The sequence below is a fragment of the Cryptomeria japonica genome, chromosome 7, assembly GCF_030272615.1.
Source record: "Cryptomeria japonica chromosome 7, Sugi_1.0, whole genome shotgun sequence".
Classification (NCBI taxonomy): Eukaryota; Viridiplantae; Streptophyta; class Pinopsida; order Cupressales; family Cupressaceae; genus Cryptomeria; species Cryptomeria japonica.
Genome location: NC_081411.1, coordinates 640,026,096 through 640,050,276, shown reverse-complemented (window position 1 = coordinate 640,050,276; position 24,181 = coordinate 640,026,096). Strand labels below are relative to the sequence as shown.

Below are 24,181 nucleotides of genomic sequence, written 5' to 3'. Positions count from 1 at the left end.
TGAACCGATTGCACCCATGTATCCTTCGACAAAAAAGTTATTGGCATGCAGTGATATTCTAGACTTTTAATTCCAAGCTAATATCTGTTGTGTCTATATTGAAGTTTAGTAATTCAAAGTGAATTGATACCTTAATTGCAGTTTCATGGAGGTTCCATTGCAAAAGGTTCTGAGCTACAACTGGAAATTGCAGAATTTTCATGGGTGGATGTGCAGGTGGGCAGTGATGAGTACCTTCGTAGCTAGCATGGAGAGACAACATATTACCCATTATCTATATTATATATGTATATATATTAACTAGCTTCTAAGTTCTTGTTTTTGTGTGAAGCAGCTTGATGGAAGTCTAATTATTTTGGCTGAAAACATAATGGGGTTTAAAAAAGCTTTAGAAAATGAAGACCCTGTGTTGCAGTATGGACAACAGTAAGATTGATAAATCATTTTTATCTTATGAACTCCTTTAAAATTCTCTGTAGCCTTACAATCTGGAAGTTGTTGACCTAAAACTTAGTTGTATATGGAAGGTGTGGAAAATGCAGACTACAGAATGTGAAGATTTCAAACAAAGGAGTTGATTGGAAATCATCAGAAAATGTATATTGGCAGCAGAAAGTTCACAGATTGGAAACCGTGAAGATTGTGCTTCATGGAAATGCAGAGTTTGACGCATGTGATGTGGTACTAGAGGTACAAGAAATCTCTGATTACAATAACACAAATTTCTTTTTTCATTTTTTATATAAACTCTACCAGGGGTGGTGAAAGTATTTTGTTTCATTAATAGAGCAACTTTGTTTCCTTAGTGCAACTGTTTACTGTATTTTTGAAATTGTGGGTAATATTTATACTATTTCTTCAGGGAGATCATTTCTTTGAAGTTCCTGATGGTCATCGGCTCCAGATTACTAGTGGGGATTCAGGTAGGGTCTTCTCGTTGCCATATATGCATTCAAAGATGTTAACATTTATATGTCATTTTCAAGACAGCTTGAATCCAAACAGTATGTGAGGTGTAACCTCTTTTTTTAATTATGAGCGAAAGCCTTTTGAGAACTAAACTAAGCTATAGACAATACATAATTAGTAACACTACAAAATCTTTTATGAGGGTTTTGCAATAATGAAATGATAGAATACATGCTGGGAAATTCGTGAGTGCTCATTTTGTTTGTTACGAGTTGTTTTAATAACTCCCTAATTCACTCCTTATATAAATGTATTGTCTGGAATGATTTGACATGGAGAATACAATGTGATGAACCCTTGTTGGTTCAACTCTTCAACTGCTGTAATTTGTAGATCTTCTTTGTAATTTTTAATTATTAAGATGGTCTTTCAGAAGCTGCAGAAGAGGGTTTCTTTAATTTGCAACACATATTGAAATAATACATGAATTTAATCAACTGAAACAATGAATTGGAGAATTTAGAAGCATACCCGTAGGTCCTTAGCCAATTTATTGAAAAGAAAGAATAAATCAACAACTTACAAAGTTCTGATTTTTATTCTAAAACAATTTAGATCTGCTCTTATTTAATACTAAGACACCCAAACAGTGGAAGATGGTGCCAATAAATGAGCAAGCTTGTGTGTTTGGGAAAAGAAGCCTCCAAAACACAAAAGAATTACCAACAAAACAGTAAATAGGAAAACTGAATCTGTCAGAAGCTAGGGCCACAGTTCGCCATGCCAATGAAAATAGGACCATGTCTATTTTTAGCAATTTTTCCCTAAAAAATAGGAAATCCTCATAAAGTGTCAGAAATTGATGAAACGAAGACCAGAACTAAACTCAATACTGAACTAGAACAAATAGATAGACCACTCCTCAAGATACTACATTACTGACCTCTTTATCCATACCCTGTTAGCCTACAAGGGTCCAAAAATAGGCGAACTCCTCAAACCCAAGTCCCTGACTAGGATGGGGACATTACATACAAAAACAACATTATTTGTGTTGCTCCGAAAAACTAATATGGTAGGGTGTTGCCATCGTGGTGGTTCCATGCGCAACATCAGATTACTATCAACACAATTTCCTTGGGTCTTTATCTCAATCACATTGTCAGGGACACGTGGTGATGGGCCGCAACATCGCGACATGACATCAACATACGTCATCACAACCCGCGAGCAAGCATTTTCTTCACTTCTTTGGACATGTGGTGGCTAATCACAAGCCTTTCCTGGTGACGTCACTTCTCCATACGACACTGCGCTCTCTTCTATCCTTCTAGCTCTGTGGACCCTAGCACAACACATGACAGTCTCTTGCCACACCATGGGCTAACATTCTACTGTTACCTTCAAGCCACGAGGATGTGGCTCAACTTTTGGTGTGACAGTTTATGGTTGATCGCAACATCACATCCTACTCTGGCGGTCAACCTAAACGACTACGATCATGCGCCTAGCAGTTCATCGCAGCATCACAACCTTAGTTGATGGTTTGTCCTGACTGTTGTGATCTTGCGCCTAACACTTCATGTTAACTCCCATGGTTCCATCGCAACATCGCAACCTTCACCTGATGGTCTGACTTAACTGTTGCGATCTTGCATCAGACAAGGCATGTCACGTCAACACGTGCTCCAAGTCACATGGCAAAAGAATGTGAGCTATTGCTCACTTAACCTAAACTTGCCAGCCAATATAGAGACTTGATGTTGCCACGACATAGCCAATGTGGGATAAATGATTAAGACCAAATTATGCATCCACAAGTCTATCCATTTGAATGCATGATATCTCTGTTTTGCCAACCTGATTGCCTTCATCCTCTTTTTTGCGATTCTTCTCTATTCAAATGTAAAATCCAAGCAATTGCCAATCCGGTAAATGTCTTCTCTGCTTAATACAACTTGCTCTCAAACTGTTTGACATAAACATGAACACAGGTCTCATACACATCCACTCTGTCAACTTAGACTGCATCATCTTTGTTAAGATGCACTTCATCTCTGTGACACTCATCCTTTTTATCAACAAGGCATTATGTTGACATCAATGACAATCCAATGCCAACAATCTCCCCCTTTGGCATTGATGTCAACCGCGCTCATCTTCTCCCCCTTTGACAACAATGGAAAAGGTTGACAAATCTTCTCATCTTCTCCCCCTGTGGAAACATAATCTAGTATGTAGGCATACCAATAAATCTACACTTGAGATGACATATACAACCATAGAGAATTTTGAATGACATACAACCATGGCAAGTTGTAGACCTGTATCTGGTTGTAACTTATGGTCTCCCCTGAGGACCATAATTTCTATGCTCCATTTCCATCAGAGCACAACAAGTTCAGGGATGTATAATTATAACACTATACCCCCCCTTAACCAATACTCTATATCTGCTACTTGTTCACCAGTGCTCACATACTCAAGTTGAGAACCCTTGATCTTACTTCGCTTTGTTGTACTTCACTCTACTCAACACACTTCTTCAACAATGAACTACCATTACATGTTTTGATCTTCCACTGTCTTCTTTGTCCTTCATGTCTGCACACTTTATTGCCTTGTTATCCTCTTTGTCTCACTTCTATTGATCCAAAGATTTGTATCCTTCTTTGCTGAACTACAATGTATTATCACAAAGATCTGTGTGACACAAACTACATGCTCCACTCTATCTAACATAGATTCTATACCCAATGCTAACATATGAAACCACAACCAAAAGCAATCTCAAAGAAAACTTAAACATCAATCTACAACTGCATGCAAAAACTGTCAAGCCTTAACACTACCAAGGCATAAACTTCTACAACTCAAGCAACCACTTCTTTTCATTTGAGACTGCAACCTGAAATCACTGCTGAGATCTTGAATAGCCATTGTTTGCTTTATATATTTTCCTTACACTTATTCTTCTCAAAGATTTGGGGTGAAGGATATTATCATGTTTAGCTCTCCCTTACATTCTGCATCTCCTTAAGATCTAGGGGATATTGTTTGTGCATGGAGTGCACAATGCATACTTAAGGTTTCATCCTTCTTACGCTTCTCATCACTTGGGTTGTGTTTCATTCTCCAAACTTTCATAGACTCTTTGTTTTGCTTGATCAGAGTGCCTGCCATTTTGTTGTATCTCAATTATTTCATCATATTACTCCTGCAATACTGTGCTCTATGTCCAAAATTATGACATGCATAACACATCGTGTTTGCGTCAAATTGAGGAATGGTGTGGTTTTTGTTTGATTGATAGGGTTTCCTTCTCCAATCCACATTTTTGTAACCAACCAAGGGAACAAAAGAATTTCTGGACAATTCAAAGGCACTTGTATTTTTGTTCCATGCATAATTATATCTTACATGGGTTCTACATTCTCTTTCTCGATGACCAAAATTGTTACATTTGTGACAAACTACATTCATATTTCTATAGAATGTAACTTGACCCCTCTTAGACCCTTTTCTACATTCACTTGCTTTATGCCCATAACCTTTGCATGAATAATGATAACTAGAGAAGGAGAGATTGTACCTCACTAAATGATTTTGCCGAATAGGTGGAGATCTTGTGGACCTGTTGACTCTGCTTCTTCTTTCTCTGTTGAAGACCTTGGATTGTCCACTATCAATGGTTTTATTATGTGATTTCTTCTTGTCTTCATTCTTAGTGGCAGTAGCATGATAACTTAGATCTATCTTCTTTTTAGGATTTTCTCTGACCTTAAAGCATTGTCCTTTTCCATCTATCTTTGCTGACACAAAAACTATTTCATGTTTGACACCTCTCCAACCATAGAGCTTTGCCCTATCTCATATCCTAAACTAGTAGGATCCTTGTTCAACATGTTATTTAGTGCATTGGTGTTGCTTTCACACTTGAACCTCAGCTTGAGATCTTCCTTGCATTTCTCAAGCTCTTTTCTAAGATTTACCACTTCTTCTTCCAACTTTTGACATTCTTTTTCTTTTGCATCCAGTTCTGATTTTAGCTCATCACTCATCCTCTTGGCTTCTTCTATTTGAGTTGTTAAAGTGGTGATGTTTTGATCAGATTCTTTAAGTTTCTTGCTCAACCGATCTTGTTCTTTTAGGGAAGAGTTCTTGTGTCTTTCATTTTCTTTCTTTAATCTACCAATTTCTTCAAGAGCATAAATCAACTCTCCTAAAAGGTTCACCTTAGCATTCTCTTCACCTTCTTCATCACTGTCAAATAAGTTTTGATTTTTGGATTGAGCTCCACTATCACACCTTGATGTTTTCTCCTCATTTTGGACCTCTTGTGCCATGAATAGATTAGTTTTTTTCTCATCTTTACTACAACTACTATACGATCCACTTTCATCATCTTTATATCTATCAGATCCTTTCTTCATCTCCCTCACAAAATTTGCTTCAGTAGTACCAAACACTTCTTCATAGATTTTTCTCAACTTGTCCCATATATCCTTTGCAAACTTACAATTTATGACTTTCAAAGACTCTGTAATAGACAACCCACTAAGAATAGCTTTCTTGTCTTTAGCATTGTACTCATGTTCCTTCTTCTCATTTGGAGTAGATGGAGGATTGGTAAGAGGTGTATACCAAATTTTTTTGATCAAATTATGAGAATCAACGGTCCAGATTTAAAGATTTAGAAGGAACTTGTTTTGGTGCGAATAACTGGGCATTCTGGGAACTTGCACAAGTCGACTTAGATAGCTATTTACGGAATGCTATTGGACAATTACAAAATGGGGTAGATTCTCTATGCTGAGATGATTAGAGCAAAGTGCAAACTAGCTGAATGAACGATCCTAATGTAGCATAGAAAGTTGTACATATCATGTTGTATGCTAACAATGCAAACTACTTTTTGTTTGATCTGTGATGAGCTATGTCTTGGCCGACCTTATGAAGGTGAATATAGAGCATACAAATAGGATGAAAATCGACACAGTTTGTGGGGATGCTGGACTGAGAAGAGAGTGAGTTGTAGAGCCGAAAGATTGTGAACCAAACTTCTGAAGAGGTAGAGTAGAACTACAGATGTTCATGCTTATTCATTGTATTACATCAAGATTGTAGTCTTGTATGTTAGTGTAGGGGATTGGTGTAGGGGATCGGTGTCTCTTGAAGGATGAAGCCTTCAAATCAAGTGATTGTAAAAGGGATTGGTGTCCCAAATTCTAAAGTAAGTTATTGTAGGGGTTGGTGCTTCTTTAGATTGGTGTCCATAAGCTGTAAAGGTTGGTGCTCCTTTGGATTGCTGTCGTAGTATAGCACCGACTTGAACATTTATTTGTAAAATATTCCTGACAATGCCAACTTGTTTTATTGATGTCTTGTTGATGAAACACAAATGTGCAGCCGTTTAAAATAAGTTCGTTCTCATTTTTTTGACTTGTTAAAAACTGAAGAGACATTGTATATATTAAAAAATATGAAGAATGTGTTGGTTCCCTAAAAGTATATTGATTTTTGTACACTCTTTTAGAAAACTTTAGGAAAATTTAAAATAATGTTAAAAAATATATATTACAAAATATCTTCTTTTATGAATTCGGATTTCTCCTCTTCTTATCACTCTACACACTCTTACTTCTTTTCCCCTTCTTCCTTTCTTTACTTCTCTTAATTCTACCACTTTATATATCTTCATAATGCCTCTTCATAATGCCTTTTCACTTATTTGTTTTCATAATAACTCTTAATTAGCTTATTCCCCCGAAATTGCCTTTATTTTTGTAATTATTTACCATTTTATAGGTTATTTAAGCATATTAAAGGTGTTTTAAGGCTATTTTAGGGGTATATAATGGATATATGGTCTAAAAATGACCTCAATAGCCTCTATGGTGCCTCACAATCCCTTTTTTTTTCTTTTTCTTAAAGATTAATGTTATTTAATCTTTTGTTATGCTTGTTTATGTTCCTTGTAATCATATTTATAATTTAGTTTAATAAATAGTTTTTGTGACTATTTATGGTCATTTGGGCATATGAAGAGATAGCAGTGCAAATTGGAGCAAAAATTTGGCATAAGAATTGGAAAAATATCCACACTTCAAACATTGGGGATGCAATCATTCACAATACTCCCTTCTAGATAGAACCATATGCATGATGGCTTTTAATATTGTTTCACTTTTGTAGTTTCCATGGCCTCCATTTAAAATGTTCTCTCAACTTGGTTTAATTCCTTCTACATGATCTAAATCCTAATGTTCGAATTGATTTTATTTCATTTCTAGTTTACTAGCTTGATCTAAAATGACCACGGGTTATTCTATCCATGGGTTATTTTGACCACGGGTTATTCTGTCTATGGGTTATTATGACCTTGGGTTATTTTGTCCTTGGGTTATTATGACGGGGTTATTGTGTTCATGTTTATTTTGGCCGGCTAATTATGTCTGAATACCATAAAATTTGGGGGATTGGTGTCTCCTGAAGATTGGTGCCTTCAAATTAATTTTAATCAGTTGTTACATTTGTGAGGCTGTATTTGGACAATAGCTCCAAGTAGCATTTCTCACTGTGGTTTTTTCCATCTTGGGTTTTCCATGTATATCCTGGTGTTGTGTGATATGTTATTGATCTTCTCATTCTTTTTCTCTATATGGTCCCCCCCCCCTCAGTGTATTTGTGTGTTGAGCACAAATTGTCTTTCGTGGGTGCCTTATTTTGGTTGGAAAACAAATATTATTTCTTATTGCAATTGAAGAAATCGAGAAGAAGGCGTGGAAGCAAAGCAAGAAAGAAGGAATCCTAACATACCGAACGACTTGGAATAATATATGAGAGCATAGAGTGGCCTAAAGGTTGTTGGAATTATTGTCATTGATGTCAAAGGAAAGGCTACAAAGAAAACTGATTGTGTTGTTGAAGCACATCGAAGGCCAAAGGCCACTATATGATTAATCTTTTTGATAGATTGATTTTACCTCTATGCTGGCCGACCCTCATTAAAGAAGACTAAGATTAATCGTTGGAAATAAATAATTATTTGCTATGATGGATGCCCGACCTTAGAAGAACATTTTATAATGACCTTCTATGAGTTTTTCATTCATAAATTATCTATTGGCCAACCCATTTTGGTGCCACTACCGAAAGGTTAAATTAAATAAAAAATATTTAATTTTTTGTTTGATTATGGTGCCAAACCCCTTCTATGTAAGCGCTCCCATATATGGACAAAGTAGTCCCACTTAGAGTTATAATGAATAGTTGCATATAAAACAAGAAGTTGCCTCCCTTGTGAATTAAATGCCCTTTCATGAAGTAGTCTCTCTTGCTGAAGGAATAAATAGAGTTTGTGGAAGATGTGAGTGTGAAAAATACAAGTCATATCATACAACGGTAGCAAATTTGAAGAGTAGAAAATTATTTCAAAGAGTAGAAAATTACATTGAGGAGCAGATTTGTGCGTGAAGGAAATAATATAAGATTATTTATAGTAGATTTGTGATCAAAAGTGTAGTAGATTTGTTAGCAGAAGTATAGTAGATTGGTAAAGGAGAATTATCAAGAAGATAAAGATGACAAAGATATAGTCATGTTAGAGGCTGGAGCTTGGGATTGGTGTCTCTAGTAGGTTGGTGTCCACAAAATTTGTAGTTTTTACTTAAGCAATTTTTTTATTTTTATTTTTATTTTTTATTTGGGTTCTCTCCTGAAACGGTTTCCATGTAAAATTGGTGTTCTTAGTTGTTATATTGTAAAGTTGATATTATTGTGTTTGTTAAGTTAAAAAAGTTAAAATTTTGTCTTATATTGATTCCCCCCTTTCCTCTCCTTAGTATAAGCTTGTTCTCATCAATTGTTATCAGAGTAGGTTCCTTCATAATATAGCTTAATCGCTAAAAGGAAGCTCTCAAGAGCACACATGACCTACCAAGAAGGATTATCCTCCAACAAGGCTCCTTTGTTTGATGGAACCAACTATGCTTTCTAGAGCATAAAGATGCACACCTATTTAATGGCTCTTGAATTTGATAATTGGCAGTGAGTGGTAAGTGTATATGTTACTCTAGATTCTCCAAAAACAATTCAAGTTGGAAAGAGGGCTAATAAAAATAATGCCAAAGCTATGAATGCAATTTTATGTAGACTATCAGAATCAAAATTCATCTAAGTGATGCATTTTTGTGTTAGGGAAATGGTCTCTCAACCTTTCATTTACCTAAGGTTACTATTGTAGTAAGTTTTCATTTGAGCACGAATTAGTCACAATTTTCCACTAAGCTTCGGATTGGCTAGATAAGCATGCAAGTAAATTTTCATTTCAAGATAATGTCTAGATTTGAAGATATGAAAGTTTTTGTTTTTGAAAGTTGCGAATGAAAGTTTCAGAGTCAATTTTGAGGGCCTTAGAGGCTCTGAAATGGCTTGAAAGTGTTTGTAACTGACTTAGCTGGTTATAGCTTGATAGAGCACATTGCGAGCTTTCCGACGCTTCAAATGGTTTGTCAAATTAGATGTCTGGTTCAAAAGTTATAGCCTCTGGAAGTTAGGTCTCTTGAAATAGAAAATATAAAAATGTGGGCAAATGAATGAGCTATAAAAGGGAGCTAACACATGTTGGTGTCTATCGACACATCTTGGATTGGAGATAAGTTGGGCAACACTTTTTGGGCAGCTTTAGCTCATGATTTTGTAGTACCGTTTGATGGTTTCATGTATTGTATCTCTTATATTTTAAGTGTGTGAGATGGAGGTTGTGTAAGAGTTTTATAGCTATTGAGTTACCTCTAGATCTTTGGTTGATGACACTTATGTGAGAAGCTTGCTTTGCAAGTATATTGTATTCTGTTGTTGATTTTTGATTAATATATTGGGTGACTTTTTTTAGTGTGGGGTTTTTCTCTCGAAAGGGTTTTCCCCACCATACATCTTGTGTTTATTGTTAATCTATTTGTATCTTGTATATCTCATTCTGTACGTGTTTCTTATTCAGTAATAGTTTAAAATTTGTAAGAAAATTTGTGTTATCTCCCCCACTAGATTAGTGTTAGGAAGTGTTTTCTGCAACTTAGCTTTCTTTCGGTGTGTTGGCGAAAGAAATGTGGAACAAACTTCAAAAGAATTATGGAGATGATAAGGTAAAGAAAGCCAAACTTCATACACATAGAAGGCGATTCAAAAGCTTAAAAATGAAGGATGATGAAAACATTGTAGACTATCTACTTCATGTAGATGAAATTGTTAATGCTATCAGAGACCTTGGAGAAAAGGTTGATGATGAAATACTTTTGCAAAAAGTATTAAGGTCTCTTCACTTGAGTTTTGATGTCAAAGTCTCCACTATTGAAAAAAGGAAAGATCTTAATACACTCAAAATGGATGAGTTGCATGAGATTCTCACAACTTATGAAATGAGGACAGAAAAGGAGAAACCACCTAGGAAAGAGACAACCTTTAAAGCCCAAAATAAAATGAAGAAGGAACCCAAGCCAAGTGATAGTTCCATTGGTGAATCTGATGAAGAAGAAGCTAATTTTGTGAGGAATTTAAAGAAAGAATCTAACAAGTATAAAGGTAAGTTACCTTTTAAATTCTTTAATTTTGGAAAAGTAGGACACTTTGTAACCAAATGCCAATATGCAAAAATTAAAAGTAGTAAACAAGAATAAGAGCATTATGTAAAGAGAGGTGACAAACATTATAGATAAAGCCACAAATATGGTGAATTTGATAAACTAAAGAGCTCTTCTAATAACAAGAAGAGCTTCTATTCCAAGGAAGAAAGTTGCTCTGATAGAGAAGAGATCCTTTTCATGGCAATAAAGCAAAAAAATGATGCCTTAGAAAGTGAAGAAAAAGTAGAGAAGGAAACATAAGGGGAAGAGAATGATGAAATGGATGGATAAGTAGATTTGGAAGAGGAACTTATTTGTGCTTTAAATGAAATAAACTTAAGAAGAAGATTTTGAAGCAAAAATTACAGCTTCAAGAGGACTCTAAATCCAAGGCAAAAATGTCACGAAGTCTTGAGGAGTCAGAGAAAATGATCATCACACTGAAAAATCAAATTGAAGAGGCTAAACAAATTGAGGAAGAAGTTAGAATATAGTTAATGGCAAAAGAAGAAAATTGTGAAAACCTTGAATCCAAAATTGTCTCCTTGAGGAAAGAATTAGAGAAAACAACGACTAAACTAAACAAAAGCCTAAAGTTTGAAAATAGTATTGAAATCTTGAACGATATTATAAATGAGAAAAGGTCACCATTTATTAAGATAGGTATTGGGTATGAAGAAGAAGCTTCAAATTCGAAAGGCATTGAGTCACCAAAGAAGGTGAATAAAGAAAAATAAAAAAGCTATGTTGAGGTCCTCAAAAGTGGAAGTAACAAGAAGAGAGAGAGAGTCAAGCTCCACAAAAATCAGGCACTCCTTCAAAATCTAACAAGGACAAATTTTGAAAGTCCTTTCCTCTGAGGCAAGTGCAGATGACCACATTCTGACACTCTTTCTTTGCTTTTTGCGTTTTATGTAATCAATTTGGTCATAAAGCAATAGATTGTAAAAGTCATGCAAGAAATTTGGGTTGGAATAAGAATACAAGTCCTTAAGGGTTCACAAAAAGGAACTATTACTCTTTCGCTCCTCTAGTAGACTACAATGTTATATGTTATAACTGCAACCACATTGGGCACATTGGATGTTTCTTGTAGAAGTGATTTTGTAGAACCTCCCAAGCAAAATAAGGAGGATACCGTGGCTAAGCAAAAGGATAAAAGTCCAAAAGTGTGGAAAGAAAATAATGAGAAAGAAAAGGCAAATATACATGTTTTGCAAACTAGCCTACATGCACAAAATGAAAGAGACCAATGGCATATCAACAATGGTTTCTTAGGTCACATGATTGGTGACAAGAGCAAATTCCTCACCTTGAAGAAAGTGAATGAAGGGACAGAGAAATTTGGGGACAATGCCTACAACAAATATAAAAGGAAAAGGTACTCTTAGTTTGGATAATGGAAAAACATAAACTAAGAATGTTTTATGTGTTGAAGGATTGAAGCACAATCTCCTAAGTATGAGACGAATGTGTGACCAAGGACACACTCACATTTCATGCTAATGGATGTGAAATCAAGAAGGAATGAAAATTGATTGTAGATGTGAATAGATCAACCAATAACCTTTACAGTCTTAGTGAAATCAAAGGTGAAAAGTGTTATATGGGGCAAGAAGATGAGAGTTGGTTATGGCAAAAAAGGATGACATATGATATTTGACAATCTTATAAAAACCATAACAAGTAGGTCATGAGAGACATACCAAGGATTTCAAAGCTTTAAAATACCATTTGTGAGAAAAGTCAGTATAGGAAGCAAACATGGGTGAGCTTCAAGACCAAGGAATATTTTACATCTAAATCCTTGGAACTTATTCATATCAATCTATGTGGGCCTACCAAAACACAAACCATGCAAGGTGAGAGCTACTTAATGTTGTTAATTGATGGTTATACCATGATGACTTAGGTCACATTTTTAAAAGAAAAATTTGAAGCTTTGTGAAGTTTAAGGTAATCAAAACCTTAGTGAGAATGAAATTGGACTAAAGGTCAAATGCCTAAGGTCATATAGAGGAGGTAAGTTCTTTTCCAATGAATTTGAATAATTCTGTGAACACTGTTGCATAAGAAGACATCTTTTTGCTACTAGCACTCCACAACAAAATGGAGTTATGGAAAGAAAAATAGAACTGTCCAAGAAATGGCAAGATCCATGTTAAATGAGACCAAACTATTAGACACATTTTGGAGATAAGCAATACATATGGCATTCTACATTTTGAACCAAGCACAAATATGAGTCAATCATAATAAAACACCATATAAATTATTGAAGGGAAGGCTTGCAACTATTTAATATTTCCATGTTTTTGGGAGCACATGCTATATAAGAAGAGTTGAGGAAGATTTTGTAAAAATTTGACTGTAGGTCCAATGAAGTTATTTTTCTTAGTTACTCTTCAAGGAACAAAGCCTACAGGTGTTAGAATAAGCGATTGCACAAAATTATTAAAAGCATAAATGTTTGAGTAGATGAGGAAAGGCTTCACAAAGAAAAGGCATAAGAAGTTGATTGTTAAAAGGAAGAAAGTTGCAAAGAAAAGGAAGTAGAAGAAGAAATTGAAAATGAGTTAGTTGGGCAAAGAGACACAAATACACCGTCAAAGGTATCATCCAAGACACCTTTGAGATTTGTTCAAAGGAACCATCTAGAAGATCGAATTCTCAGTGACAAAGATAAACATTTAGACAAGGAGATTAGCCTATATATTTGGTGCAACACAAAATTACAGACCAAGATTCACCATTAATATAAAAGAATAAAATTTTCCTAGGTGGGAAAAAGGGTGGGGCTCTCGTTGCAACAGGCATGTCGTGAGGGGGGTGGGTGGTGAAGGCTGTCGAGCTGACGTGGACACCTTGCTCGTGGTACATAGGCTAGGTGGAAGAAAGGGTGGGATCCACATTATAGCAGGATGGATCAATGGGTTGAGGTGATGAGGTGGTGTATCCATGCATGCTATGCTCACATGGCCAACTTTGAGGGCCATTTTATGATGACGAGATGTTATCATTTTTCGTGCAGCCTTGCCAGTGATGACACAAAATAACAAGATTAATAATTTTTTAATGAGTCTTTTATGTGGTGTTATTTTTATATTTCACTGGGTACAATAGGTGAGCGTTGACACGCTTGACATTTAATGTGGATGCCAAACAATTATTACTTCGTTGTTGACATGTATTTAACCCTGTCGATTAAAGACAAATCCTTAAATCTTTTTTTATCGACTATATTTAGATAGTTAGTGAAAGATAGGGCTAAGTCTCTAGTTTGGGTTCTCTCTGCTACTGTGTTATCTTTGACTATTTTGATCATGGGTGGGGACAGGGTGAGAATTGAGCCTAGCACTCATACTAAATCTGAAGGGAATGCACAATTTATTGAATGTATAAATGGGTATGACGAGACCCTATTTGTCTAGTTTGCCAGTTTATGGGATAATAAGAGGGTTAAGATGGGGGGTGTCTCATTTGAGATTGAGGAGGTCATAGTGAAAGCAATAGGCCTCTCCACCAAGGGGAGAAAATGGAAAAACAGAGCCAAGTGACGGATAATGAAAGTTTATCCTAGATCTTCCAGGAGAATGAGGAGCTTGTAAATCTTCATGGAGGATTTGTTGGAGCCAACCTGTCAGACCCATGGAATTAGGTTTGCCTTATGATAATGAAATTCTTCACTTTAGAGAGTAGGTTCAAATTTTATTACTATTATCAACTACCCTTGCTTAAGCATTTTCGAAATAATGATTTGCTTTCCTTTCCATTTTTTTTGGGTTAAATTCTCTTGAAAGCTTGATTCATCATGTTGTTGAGATGGCCAAAACTCAAGGTCATAAGCCCATACCTCTCCACCAAGGCCTTCTCTTCCCCCTCTACAATTTTCACTTGGCCCTTTGTCCTCCTAAGCAACTAGTGGTTACGAAAGCCCCTTTCTCTGATTCACCCCCAGTTGCTAATATCCTTGATTCCCTAGGCTCTAATTAAAAGAAATACTTGCAAATCTCAATTGTTGCCAAAACCCTATGTCGTCTCAGTTCCCCTGCTACCCCAACCTGTGACATGGTGGTTGAAGGTCTCTGTGTTCTCAAATAGTCGACTACCACCTCCATTGCGAACAAGAAAAGGAAACTCCAGAGACCTTCCCCATTGGCAAAAAAATCCAAGATGACCATCTAGGAGGTTGTTAGTGATGCAGAGGTGGAAGTGTGTGAAAATGATAGTAAAAGTGGGGGAGTGCCAATCATAGATGCTCTAATAGGTTGGCTAGGTGTATGATTAGCAAAATGGAAGGAAAAAAAATGGACTGTGATGAGGAATCGGAGGAGGACTCTATTGACGGTGATGATGTTGCTGAAGATGAGGAAGATGATAGATGACATAGGGAAGGATGAGAGTTCGACCAAGTCCACTAGTGATAGTTCAACACACATCGATAATGGTAAAAATGAACTTGTGGACCTAACTCAAGAGGCCATGCCAGAGGAAGAGGACACTCACCAAGGGGGGAATGCGTGCACTTGTGCTGATTGCAAGACTACCACGAAAGAGTTGGAGGCCTTGAAGAAAAATGTGCTAGAGATGGAGCAGAAGATGGTTAGTATCTCCAAGTTCAGCCTGCGTGTGATGCACAACTCAACCACCTCCCTGCGCCCGATGTAGAAGGAAGTGCTAGGTAAGGATTCTAAAAAAGAGGGAAACTATAAGGAACTCATTGAGATCCTCACCGAGGATTGGAGCAATGCGCTCAAGTAGCCACTAGTTGGTTGGTTTTAGTTTTTTAGGTTTTATGTTATATTCAGCTAAGACTTTTTATTGTTATACCTATCTTTCTAAGACTTTTAAGCTTTTTTTTAATATACTGTAAGTATGTTGTTAGTTGTTAATGCTACCTATGGGCTATTAGTGTAAAGGGCCAACACCCTTGTTTTGTTGCTTCTAATATAAAAATCAACTACTTCATTTCCCTTTTTAAATCATGCTTGATAAGAATGAGGACGATTTCCACAATGCAACTTTAATTTTTCTACCATCTCTTTGGAAACCATGCTCTCACAACTGCAACTATCAACAATAACTTGACATACCTTTCTACTCGATGTGCATCTAGTTCAAAAAATATTTGTTCGAAGACAAGAATCGTCACAACCTCTTATTGGTTTTCGCTCCTTCGCTAGAATAACCATTTGCTCTCCTTATCATGAGATTCTCCTCCACATCCACAAATCTAAACATGAGCTTGCAACGAAAGTTTACTAGCATGCTTATTTAGCCAATCCATAGCTTTGGAGAAAACTCTATACCAATCCCTGCTCAAATGTAAACCTACTCTAAACATAATCTTATGTAAATGCAAGGTTGAGACACCATTTTCTTGACAAGGTGAATTTGAAGTGTTTTACCTAACGCTATCGACATATATGGAGTCTTATATTGCTCAATAAGAAGATTTTGACAATCCAATACTAGGAGAATTGAAATTTTAATAAGAAGAAAGTGGTGAACAAGTTGAACGTAGACAAATAGATTTGATAGAGTTGATTCTTTGGATTTGTACTTGTTTATCTAAGCAATACATTCTATTAGAAGAGCAATTACCTCCACCATGTGGATTTCCCAGAATCAATGTGTTGTGGCATCTTTTGTCATTTCAATCCTTTATTTTTGTTTAGTACAACCTTCTAATTCCTCCATTCATAGTTTCATTTGACATCACTAAGTAGCATAGTAATTTTAATTGTGGGATTCATGATTTCTACTTTAAATTAGAAGAAATTAGAGATTAGTTGTAGGCATGTATGTTAATGTTGTAAGAATAAAGGCTAAAGAATGCATTATGATATTCAAAATAATTTGGTCAAGGGTTTTGGTTGTTGACATGGGTTTTTTATTCTACAAATAGATACTAGTGCACAAATGTCCCTGTTGAGCATACCAGATGGGGGGGGGGGGGGGGGGGGGTGGGTGTGGTGAATCAACATAAACTAAATTCTGGAACTTCATAACACAATTAAGAACTTAAATCCATTAGACCATATTATGAAGAGTTAAGCAATAGCAGCATAAGCACTCACACAGGAACACTACATGGAAAACCCGAACTAGGAAAAACCACGGTGAGCACTTGCCCACGAGAATATATCCACCATGAATAGAAATGATTACAAATGGGAGCCAATTGCTTCAGACTTGCTATCTCAGGCTAATTGCTCATGGAGCAAGATACAAAAAGGGACTTGTAGACCTGAAGCTAACTACTTTCAGGACAAGATACAAAATTACAATATCGGAATAGAAACTGTATAAATAGAAGCATCCCAGAATGCTGATTACAGTCACTGTTAAAGCACAAAACCGTTCTTACTCAAATATTCAATCCACCGGACCTTCTAGATCACTGCATCTAAATCCACTAAAACGACTACACTGCAAAAACAATTGACAAACTTCCTTGCATCACACCCTTATTGATTTTTACTACTTCACCATTCACCAATTTATCACATACACAACTCGCTTACATGATTCAACTCTCTTATTCACACTTACATAATTCAACTCTCTTATTCACAACTTCTCTTCAACAAATCATCATATGTGTGTGTGTCACACACACACCCACACACGTGCACACACACACACACACACACACACACACACACACACACACACACACACACACACACACACACGCCCACACCCACACACACACACAAGAACAAGACCTTTCTCACCAAGTCGGCCAAGGAGGATACTAACGTGCACATACTATATATCTACACACACACACCCACCCACCCACACCGGAACAAGACATACTATTCCGACCAAGATATACAACTGAACCAACATATGCACGCACGTGCACGCACACACACACACACACACACACACACACACACACACACACACCGGAACAAACCCCAGAACAAGACCTTTCTGACCAAGTCGGCCACACACACACACACACACACACACACACACCAGAACAAGACCTTTCTGACCAAGTCGGCCAAGAAGGAGGATACTAACGTGCACATACTATTCCGACCAAGATATACAACTGAACCAACACACACACACACACACACACACACACACACACACACACTGGAACAAGACCTTTCTCACCAAGTCAGCCAAGAAGGAGGATACTAACGTGCACATACTATTCCGACCAAGATATACAACTGAACCAAAAACATGAGACATGAAACATAAACTAGACCAAAAACATCATTCAAACCAAAAGAACACTCCTTGCAGGATCACTAGACCAAATATACATTATATTCAGTTATGATAATATGACGTAATGCTTGCACCAATTACAATTTTGAACAAGAGAGTCCAGACCAAAATAGACAAAACCTGAACCAATCCAAAACATGTTGATATCATTCCAATGCAATTGCTCAAACATAGAACTAATTATATCAATCTCTAATTCCAAACCAAATCACCTCATTCTTCACCAGCTTCTCAACACAGTACCCATCCCTATCCATACACAGATATCTGAACTAGAACATATCCGGATCATATTGTTTGACATCAATGACAACAAAACACATATCTGCAACAGTCTCGATGTTTTAAAAATATTTACACTTCATTTAGAACTAATAGCTTGCTAGGTTTGATAATCAAAGATACAAATATAACTAATAAGAGGTATTCTATTATTTTATTATTAAATGGAAAATTTTATCTTTAATAATATTTTCTTGTTTCATGCTTTTCAAAAGTTATTTCCATGTCAAAACATCCACTTGTAAGATCTTTTCAAATAACTTTCATGTAAGTATTTCCAATTTGTGGTTTTGTATTAACTTCAAGATTGTTATTTTGCATGCTTACAATCTAGAACAAAAAAGGAATATATATTTGACATTTTATTTTGCTTTAATTATTGGTTGAATAAATTGTGTTGTAGGTTTATCTAGTACGATGAAGCCTATAATTGATGAGATGTCAATATGTGGAAGTTGGTATTGGAAGTATACATTAGACAATTCCCATTTTAACTTGGAAATGGTTGAACTTTGAAATCTCTTCCTTCTATTTGAAATGCTTGATGATGTACATAGAGAAGAAGCCTTGTAATAGTAGTCAAGGATAGCTCAACTCCTAGTTGAACACATTATAATCTTATTCTTTTACCAATATAAATGCACAAGTTGAACCAAAGTTCAACTGCATGGAATGTAACTTTTAAATCAAAAAACGTTAATTCTTTTGTAAGGATGTACATATAATTTTTATTTGAAATGGTTAAGATGTAGTTCAACTCTTGGGAAACATGCCATCACTTATTTTTCAACCATGTCATGTAAGTTGAGCTAAACTTCAAGCATGTAGAATTTGTTTATTTATTTCATCAGCAGCAATTCTTTTGCTTAGGTGTATATATTATCTCGTTGAAGCAATGCCTAAATAGGATAGTTAAGTTTTCATCCTATAGACTTGATCAAGCATTATAATTTGTTCCTTATATTATAATTTTTATATGAAAAACATTTTTTCTTTCTCAACATTATTAACCATTTTATAAAAAAACATGAATGACAATCAAGAAAAAAAGTTTCATATTCATAACACTAACTAAGCTTTTTTAATAAAAAATAGAAACTCAATGGAAAGAATACTATTTGTATTTAGTTTAAAACCATGCATCACATATAATTTCAATCAAAATAAGTTATATTGTGGGTTGTACCTTCTCAAAGGGCAAAATAGATAACATCTTTGCTTCTATCAACGTGCATAAGAAATTTGACATCCTTTAAAAAATGTTAATTCAAGGGACAAATTGGAACAATCTCAAAATCTCAAAAGTTTGACAAATTGTAGTAAGGTCTATGGTATATTATGATTTAGGGAGACTCTCGCTCTCAACCTAAACTAAAAACAAATCAGCAAATTCACATAGAGAAATAGATAAGAAGTTGGGAAACTTTTTATTGAAACTTGATTAAAATAACACTACCAATTTGGTAGCAAAAATCGAGCCTTATGGTTTTACATATAATCATAAAATCTGATTTCGAAATAAATAGTATCACCTCTTCAAATCTGATTTCTTCATCTCTTTCTGCTTCTCCAACTCCAAGCTTGAAAAATTCTAATTTGGGACTTCAATAATCAAAAGTGTGGTTGTCAATAATTACACTAGTTATTACCTTGCAAAAATGCTATGCCAAAAATATGAAAAGGCTGAAAAACACATGTATTAAGCTTCCTTGAATGCCATTATGCCTTGTCATATCCACCTCCACAAACATGCTAAATGAGGAATTAGGCGTAACACCCCACTCAACTCACCAAGACCACATAATAGAAAAAGAAAAACCACTTGTTCTTGGGCAACCATTTATAAATGTTTTGCATTAAGGAAAGCATCTATGAGTGAAGGCAAGTTGTAACTCCCAGTTGTTGGCATTGTGTTGTCATTGATGTCAACCGATATGGGATGACTACCGGTATGAGAGATGTATGTGCAACACTGTCATGGAGGAGTACAGTATGAGATATCTTTGATATCACCTTGTGTTGCAGAACACCGGTAAGGTAAAGAAGAGAATGTCATTCAGATGAATGACCATCGGGGTCACCGATACACAAGTTAGTGCCTGACTTGTGTGGATGAAAGGGCAAGGTTATTGGTACAATGTATCACTGGTAAGGAAAGGATGTCAACTGATAAGTGTTGTGTTGACAGGATGTAGTTGCCAACTGGCAAGCTCATGACCAGTGTACAAGCAGGATGGGCAAGGTGTTTGAGTTGTTGTTTGTGATGAAGAGGCATAATGTTCCTTAATCACATCAACACTGAAGGAGAAGAATATACAAGTCACATGAGTTTATTGCAGGATGCAGATGACAAGGTGTCACTCCACCGGTATGTGGAGCTTATCTCCTATCATGCACAATGTGCATCATAGTTATGTGAGATAAAGAAGAGGTAAAGGCAAGTGTTTGAAGGCTCACATCGGATCTATCGGTGAAACAAATGAATGCCTTGAGTGCATGAAATCAGGGTTATGCACTGGACCGACAAAGAAGGCATGTTGGGATGTCGGTGCAGATGAAGAGTGATGGTTTTGTCATCTTTGACAAACCAAGAGAGATGTTGTCCGGTCTGATGATGAAGAAGACAAAGTGGAGCAGCTGGAAATAGAGAATGAAATTGACATGCAGATGCCTTAGATGGAGTCTGGTGAAGGTTGATGACATAGTATCATCAAGAGCGTTTATTGGTTGAGTGTTCCACTAGAAGAGAAGTAGAGTGCAAGGTTGATGACATGGTGTCATCAGGAAGGCTACCGGTAAGCATGAGAATCGGTAAGGAAGCGAAGAGGCTCAGAGTTGTGACTCTACCTGATGAAGATGAGCATGCTTTGGATAGACACGTCTGATGACCGGTTAAGGAGTTCCATCGACAGTTCAACAATGTACAGACATGAGGAGTTAACCGATATAGTGTAAGATACCGGCAAGGTTAGTAAACCGACAGAAAAGAGGAACTGATAGAGTGTTTGGTCGGTGATCCTATCTGGATCGACATGAAGATCCAAGCTGGCAGTTGGTCGATGTGGATGCCACGTAGAGGTGAAAGGACAAGCTCGCAGAGGTCGGTGAATTACCGTGTAGGGATAGGTGTTTCTACAGGTGTGCATTTAATATGGATCCTGTGATTTGTGGATCGGATCAGAGGAGTGTGGCTCGAGGAAAAATGAACGACAAAGAAAAATCAGGGAGTTGTTGGTGCTTGGATCGAAGCAAGAAAATCAGTTTGTGAGAAGACCTCGAGAAGGAAACAACAGAGGTATTAATGGCGTTTTGACAGATGCAGGGTCATGTTTTCTATATTTGGAAAACGTGTATTGGAAGGCACAACAATGGTAGTGATGTGCAAATAGCTGTCTGGGCAATCAGATCAGATAGGATCTGATTGGATTTGGTTTGCCTCGAGGTTGATGAGGAAACCCTAATCGCCCGAGATTTGAATTGGATTTTGGCGGAAAAACCAGGTTATAAATAAGGAAGCCAAAATCATTGAAGGTTGTTGCTGAAGAGAGGAAGATAGGACTCTTGCAAAGTGATTGAGTGTTGCAAGTGAGAGCAGATCAGTTAGGTGCTCATCAAGGAGATAGAGAAGAGACTAAGTGTGAGGGAGAACCAGGTTGAAGAGTTCAACCGGTAGAAGTGCGGAACTGGCAGTGTTTATACTGATAGAGAAGAAGAAAAGGTAACTGCAAAGAAGGTAGGCATAGAACCGATGGAAAGCATCAGAGCAACTGAAGGAAGTGAGAATCGACAGAGAGAGAGGTGAACCGATAAAGCAGCAGCAGCAGAGAGAGAGGTGTACTTGCGTAGTAGAGAAGGTGACTCACCGACAGAGTGAGGTATATGAAATGGTTACAAGATTCACTTGTAACAGTATGATTAATTTTGTATGTGAAGTTATCTTTGAGATCATTGAGTTGTAGCTTGGTGCAGGGGTTGTAGCCCTAAACATTTTAACAAATTTCATTGTGAGGCTGGATTGGAGCAGTAGATTCCAGGAACATTGCTCACCGAGGTTTTTCCCATCTTGGGTTTTCCTCATACATACTGGTGTTATGTGATGTCCCTTTGTGTGAATGCATTTGTGTTTTGTCTCCTCACAAACCGGTAAGTCTGCATTCAACTAGATCTGTTAATCATTATATTATCATAGGGATAGTTAAAGGAAAAAGTTTGAGAACCATTGATTCACCCCTTCTCAGTGGTGCATTGTGTCTTACACCAGTTTCCACACAGAAAGGCATTTTTGAATATCTGACTTGAAAATGCCTCCAAAATGCATTCAAATTACAATAAGGTTCTAACTTAAGAAAGTGACCAAAACATTTAATAAAATATTTGGCCTCATTATTCCTAATAATCCACCTACAACATCTATTCATTTAGACTAAAGAAATTAAAAATAAAACATATTTTTGGTTGATGTTGGATGACTTTTCCACCATGGATTCTCGTGCATCAAACACCCAAGGAAATTTGAAATGCTTTATGAGTTAAACTCATAAACATGTGCAGATTCTGTGCTTATTTTGGATCCACTTTTCTCCCTTATTTGCTTGAATATTCTTCCCCAATTTTCTTTGCAATTTGATGTATCTTCCATCTTTCATATTTTCTCTCTTTTTTCCTCTTTTCACATAATCCAACTCCTTCCAATATGCACCACGAAATTTTGGAAAATAACAAGTATCCTCTTTAGTGTAATAAGAAGTTTCATGCATTACCTCTTTCTCTATCACCCTCGAAACAAATTCTTCATTATCAATCTTGGTTACAAAATTGTGTTCCTTTTTCTCCATGTCTTCTAAAAGACAAATTTCAGTTGTAAACTCTTTGTTTGCATTTAAACCAATGTTAACAAAATAAACATGAGATTCATCTTTCCCATTTTGCAACAATCTATTAGTCATAAGATCTTCATTTTAATCAATGTCTTTATCAAACAAGAGCACACCAAACAGCTCAACTTTTACTTGTTCATCTTCTTGCTCACTTTCAATTGCACCTTATCTTTTAATGCATTCATTTATGTAATATCCACTTCTATGTCTATCTTATCATTCTCAAGTAAATCAACTTCAACAAAAATTTCACAAAAATCAGATTTTACCTCTTTCTCTACTGAAACTTTCACTCTACCCGTCTTGAATGTAATTGAAATTGGTGCAACTTGCATTAGTAAATCATTATCTTCATTCTCATCCTTTTTTACTAACTATTATTTCAATCTTTGCATTTTCTTCAACAAATCAAGTTCATAATCAATTGGAATACACTGCCTTTTTAACTTTTTAACCATCCTATCCTACTTTGTGATCTCTTTTTCCCCTCTTGAGACTCTATCCAACTGAACTTCTTTCCACCAAATGCTGGAGTGACCTTTCAACTTTGTTTTTGCAAATTTGACTATGTAAGGATCTTCAATTTCTTCAAATTCAAAATATTCTTCAAGATTATTAATCCCATCTATTAATTCTCCTAGATTAATATTTCTATAGAATATTGGAATTTCAATTTTAGGCCTCTTAACAATCCTTGAAACTGTAATAAAAATGGGTCATTTTTCATATTTGTGGCTACAACTTGTTCTCCAAATTGAGTGGATGCTTCTAAATATTCAACTTAGTCTATGGCTCTCCCTCTAAATTCACCTTGTTTTGCATAGTTCTTCTTGCAATGTTTCTACTTGTGTCCTACGTTCTCTGAAATCATCACCATAAACAATATCACCTCCACCTCTCTGGTTTCTCTTTGGAGGCATTTTCACATAACTCACAACTCACAAGTACAGGTACAAATTGCCTCACATTTGATAGTCTACTCACACTCTTTAGAATTTCCTGCTCTGGTACCACTAATGTAGTGTGACTCACCCTATTAACCCAAACTCAAAACAAATAAGATAATTCACATAGAGAAATAGATAACAAGTATGCAAACCTTTTATTGAAAGTTGATTGAAATAACACAAGTTTGGGTGCAAAGATTGAGCCTTATTGGCTTTACATTCAATTATGAAATTTAATTTTAAAACAAAAACCAATATTATTTGCAATAATGGACTACCACAACAA

At 36.2% G+C, this 24,181-nt stretch overlaps 1 protein-coding gene across 3 annotated transcripts in view; it reads left to right on the top strand.

The window, feature by feature from the left end:
* The window catches only part of LOC131057445 (UTP--glucose-1-phosphate uridylyltransferase 3, chloroplastic), a 158,966-nt gene extending 140,105 nt beyond the window's left edge, over window positions 1-18,861 (top strand). For all 3 annotated transcript variants that reach the window (XM_057991634.2, XM_057991633.2, XM_057991632.2), the window contains 5 exons: window positions 142-216; window positions 335-426; window positions 528-690; window positions 863-923; window positions 18,475-18,861. In XM_057991634.2, the coding sequence (XP_057847617.2) occupies window positions 142-216; window positions 335-426; window positions 528-690; window positions 863-923; window positions 18,475-18,587 (504 nt within the window). In that variant the 3' untranslated portion in view covers window positions 18,588-18,861. The remainder of the gene's footprint in view (window positions 1-141; window positions 217-334; window positions 427-527; window positions 691-862; window positions 924-18,474) is intronic.
* The last annotated feature ends 5,320 nt before the right edge of the window (window positions 18,862-24,181 follow it).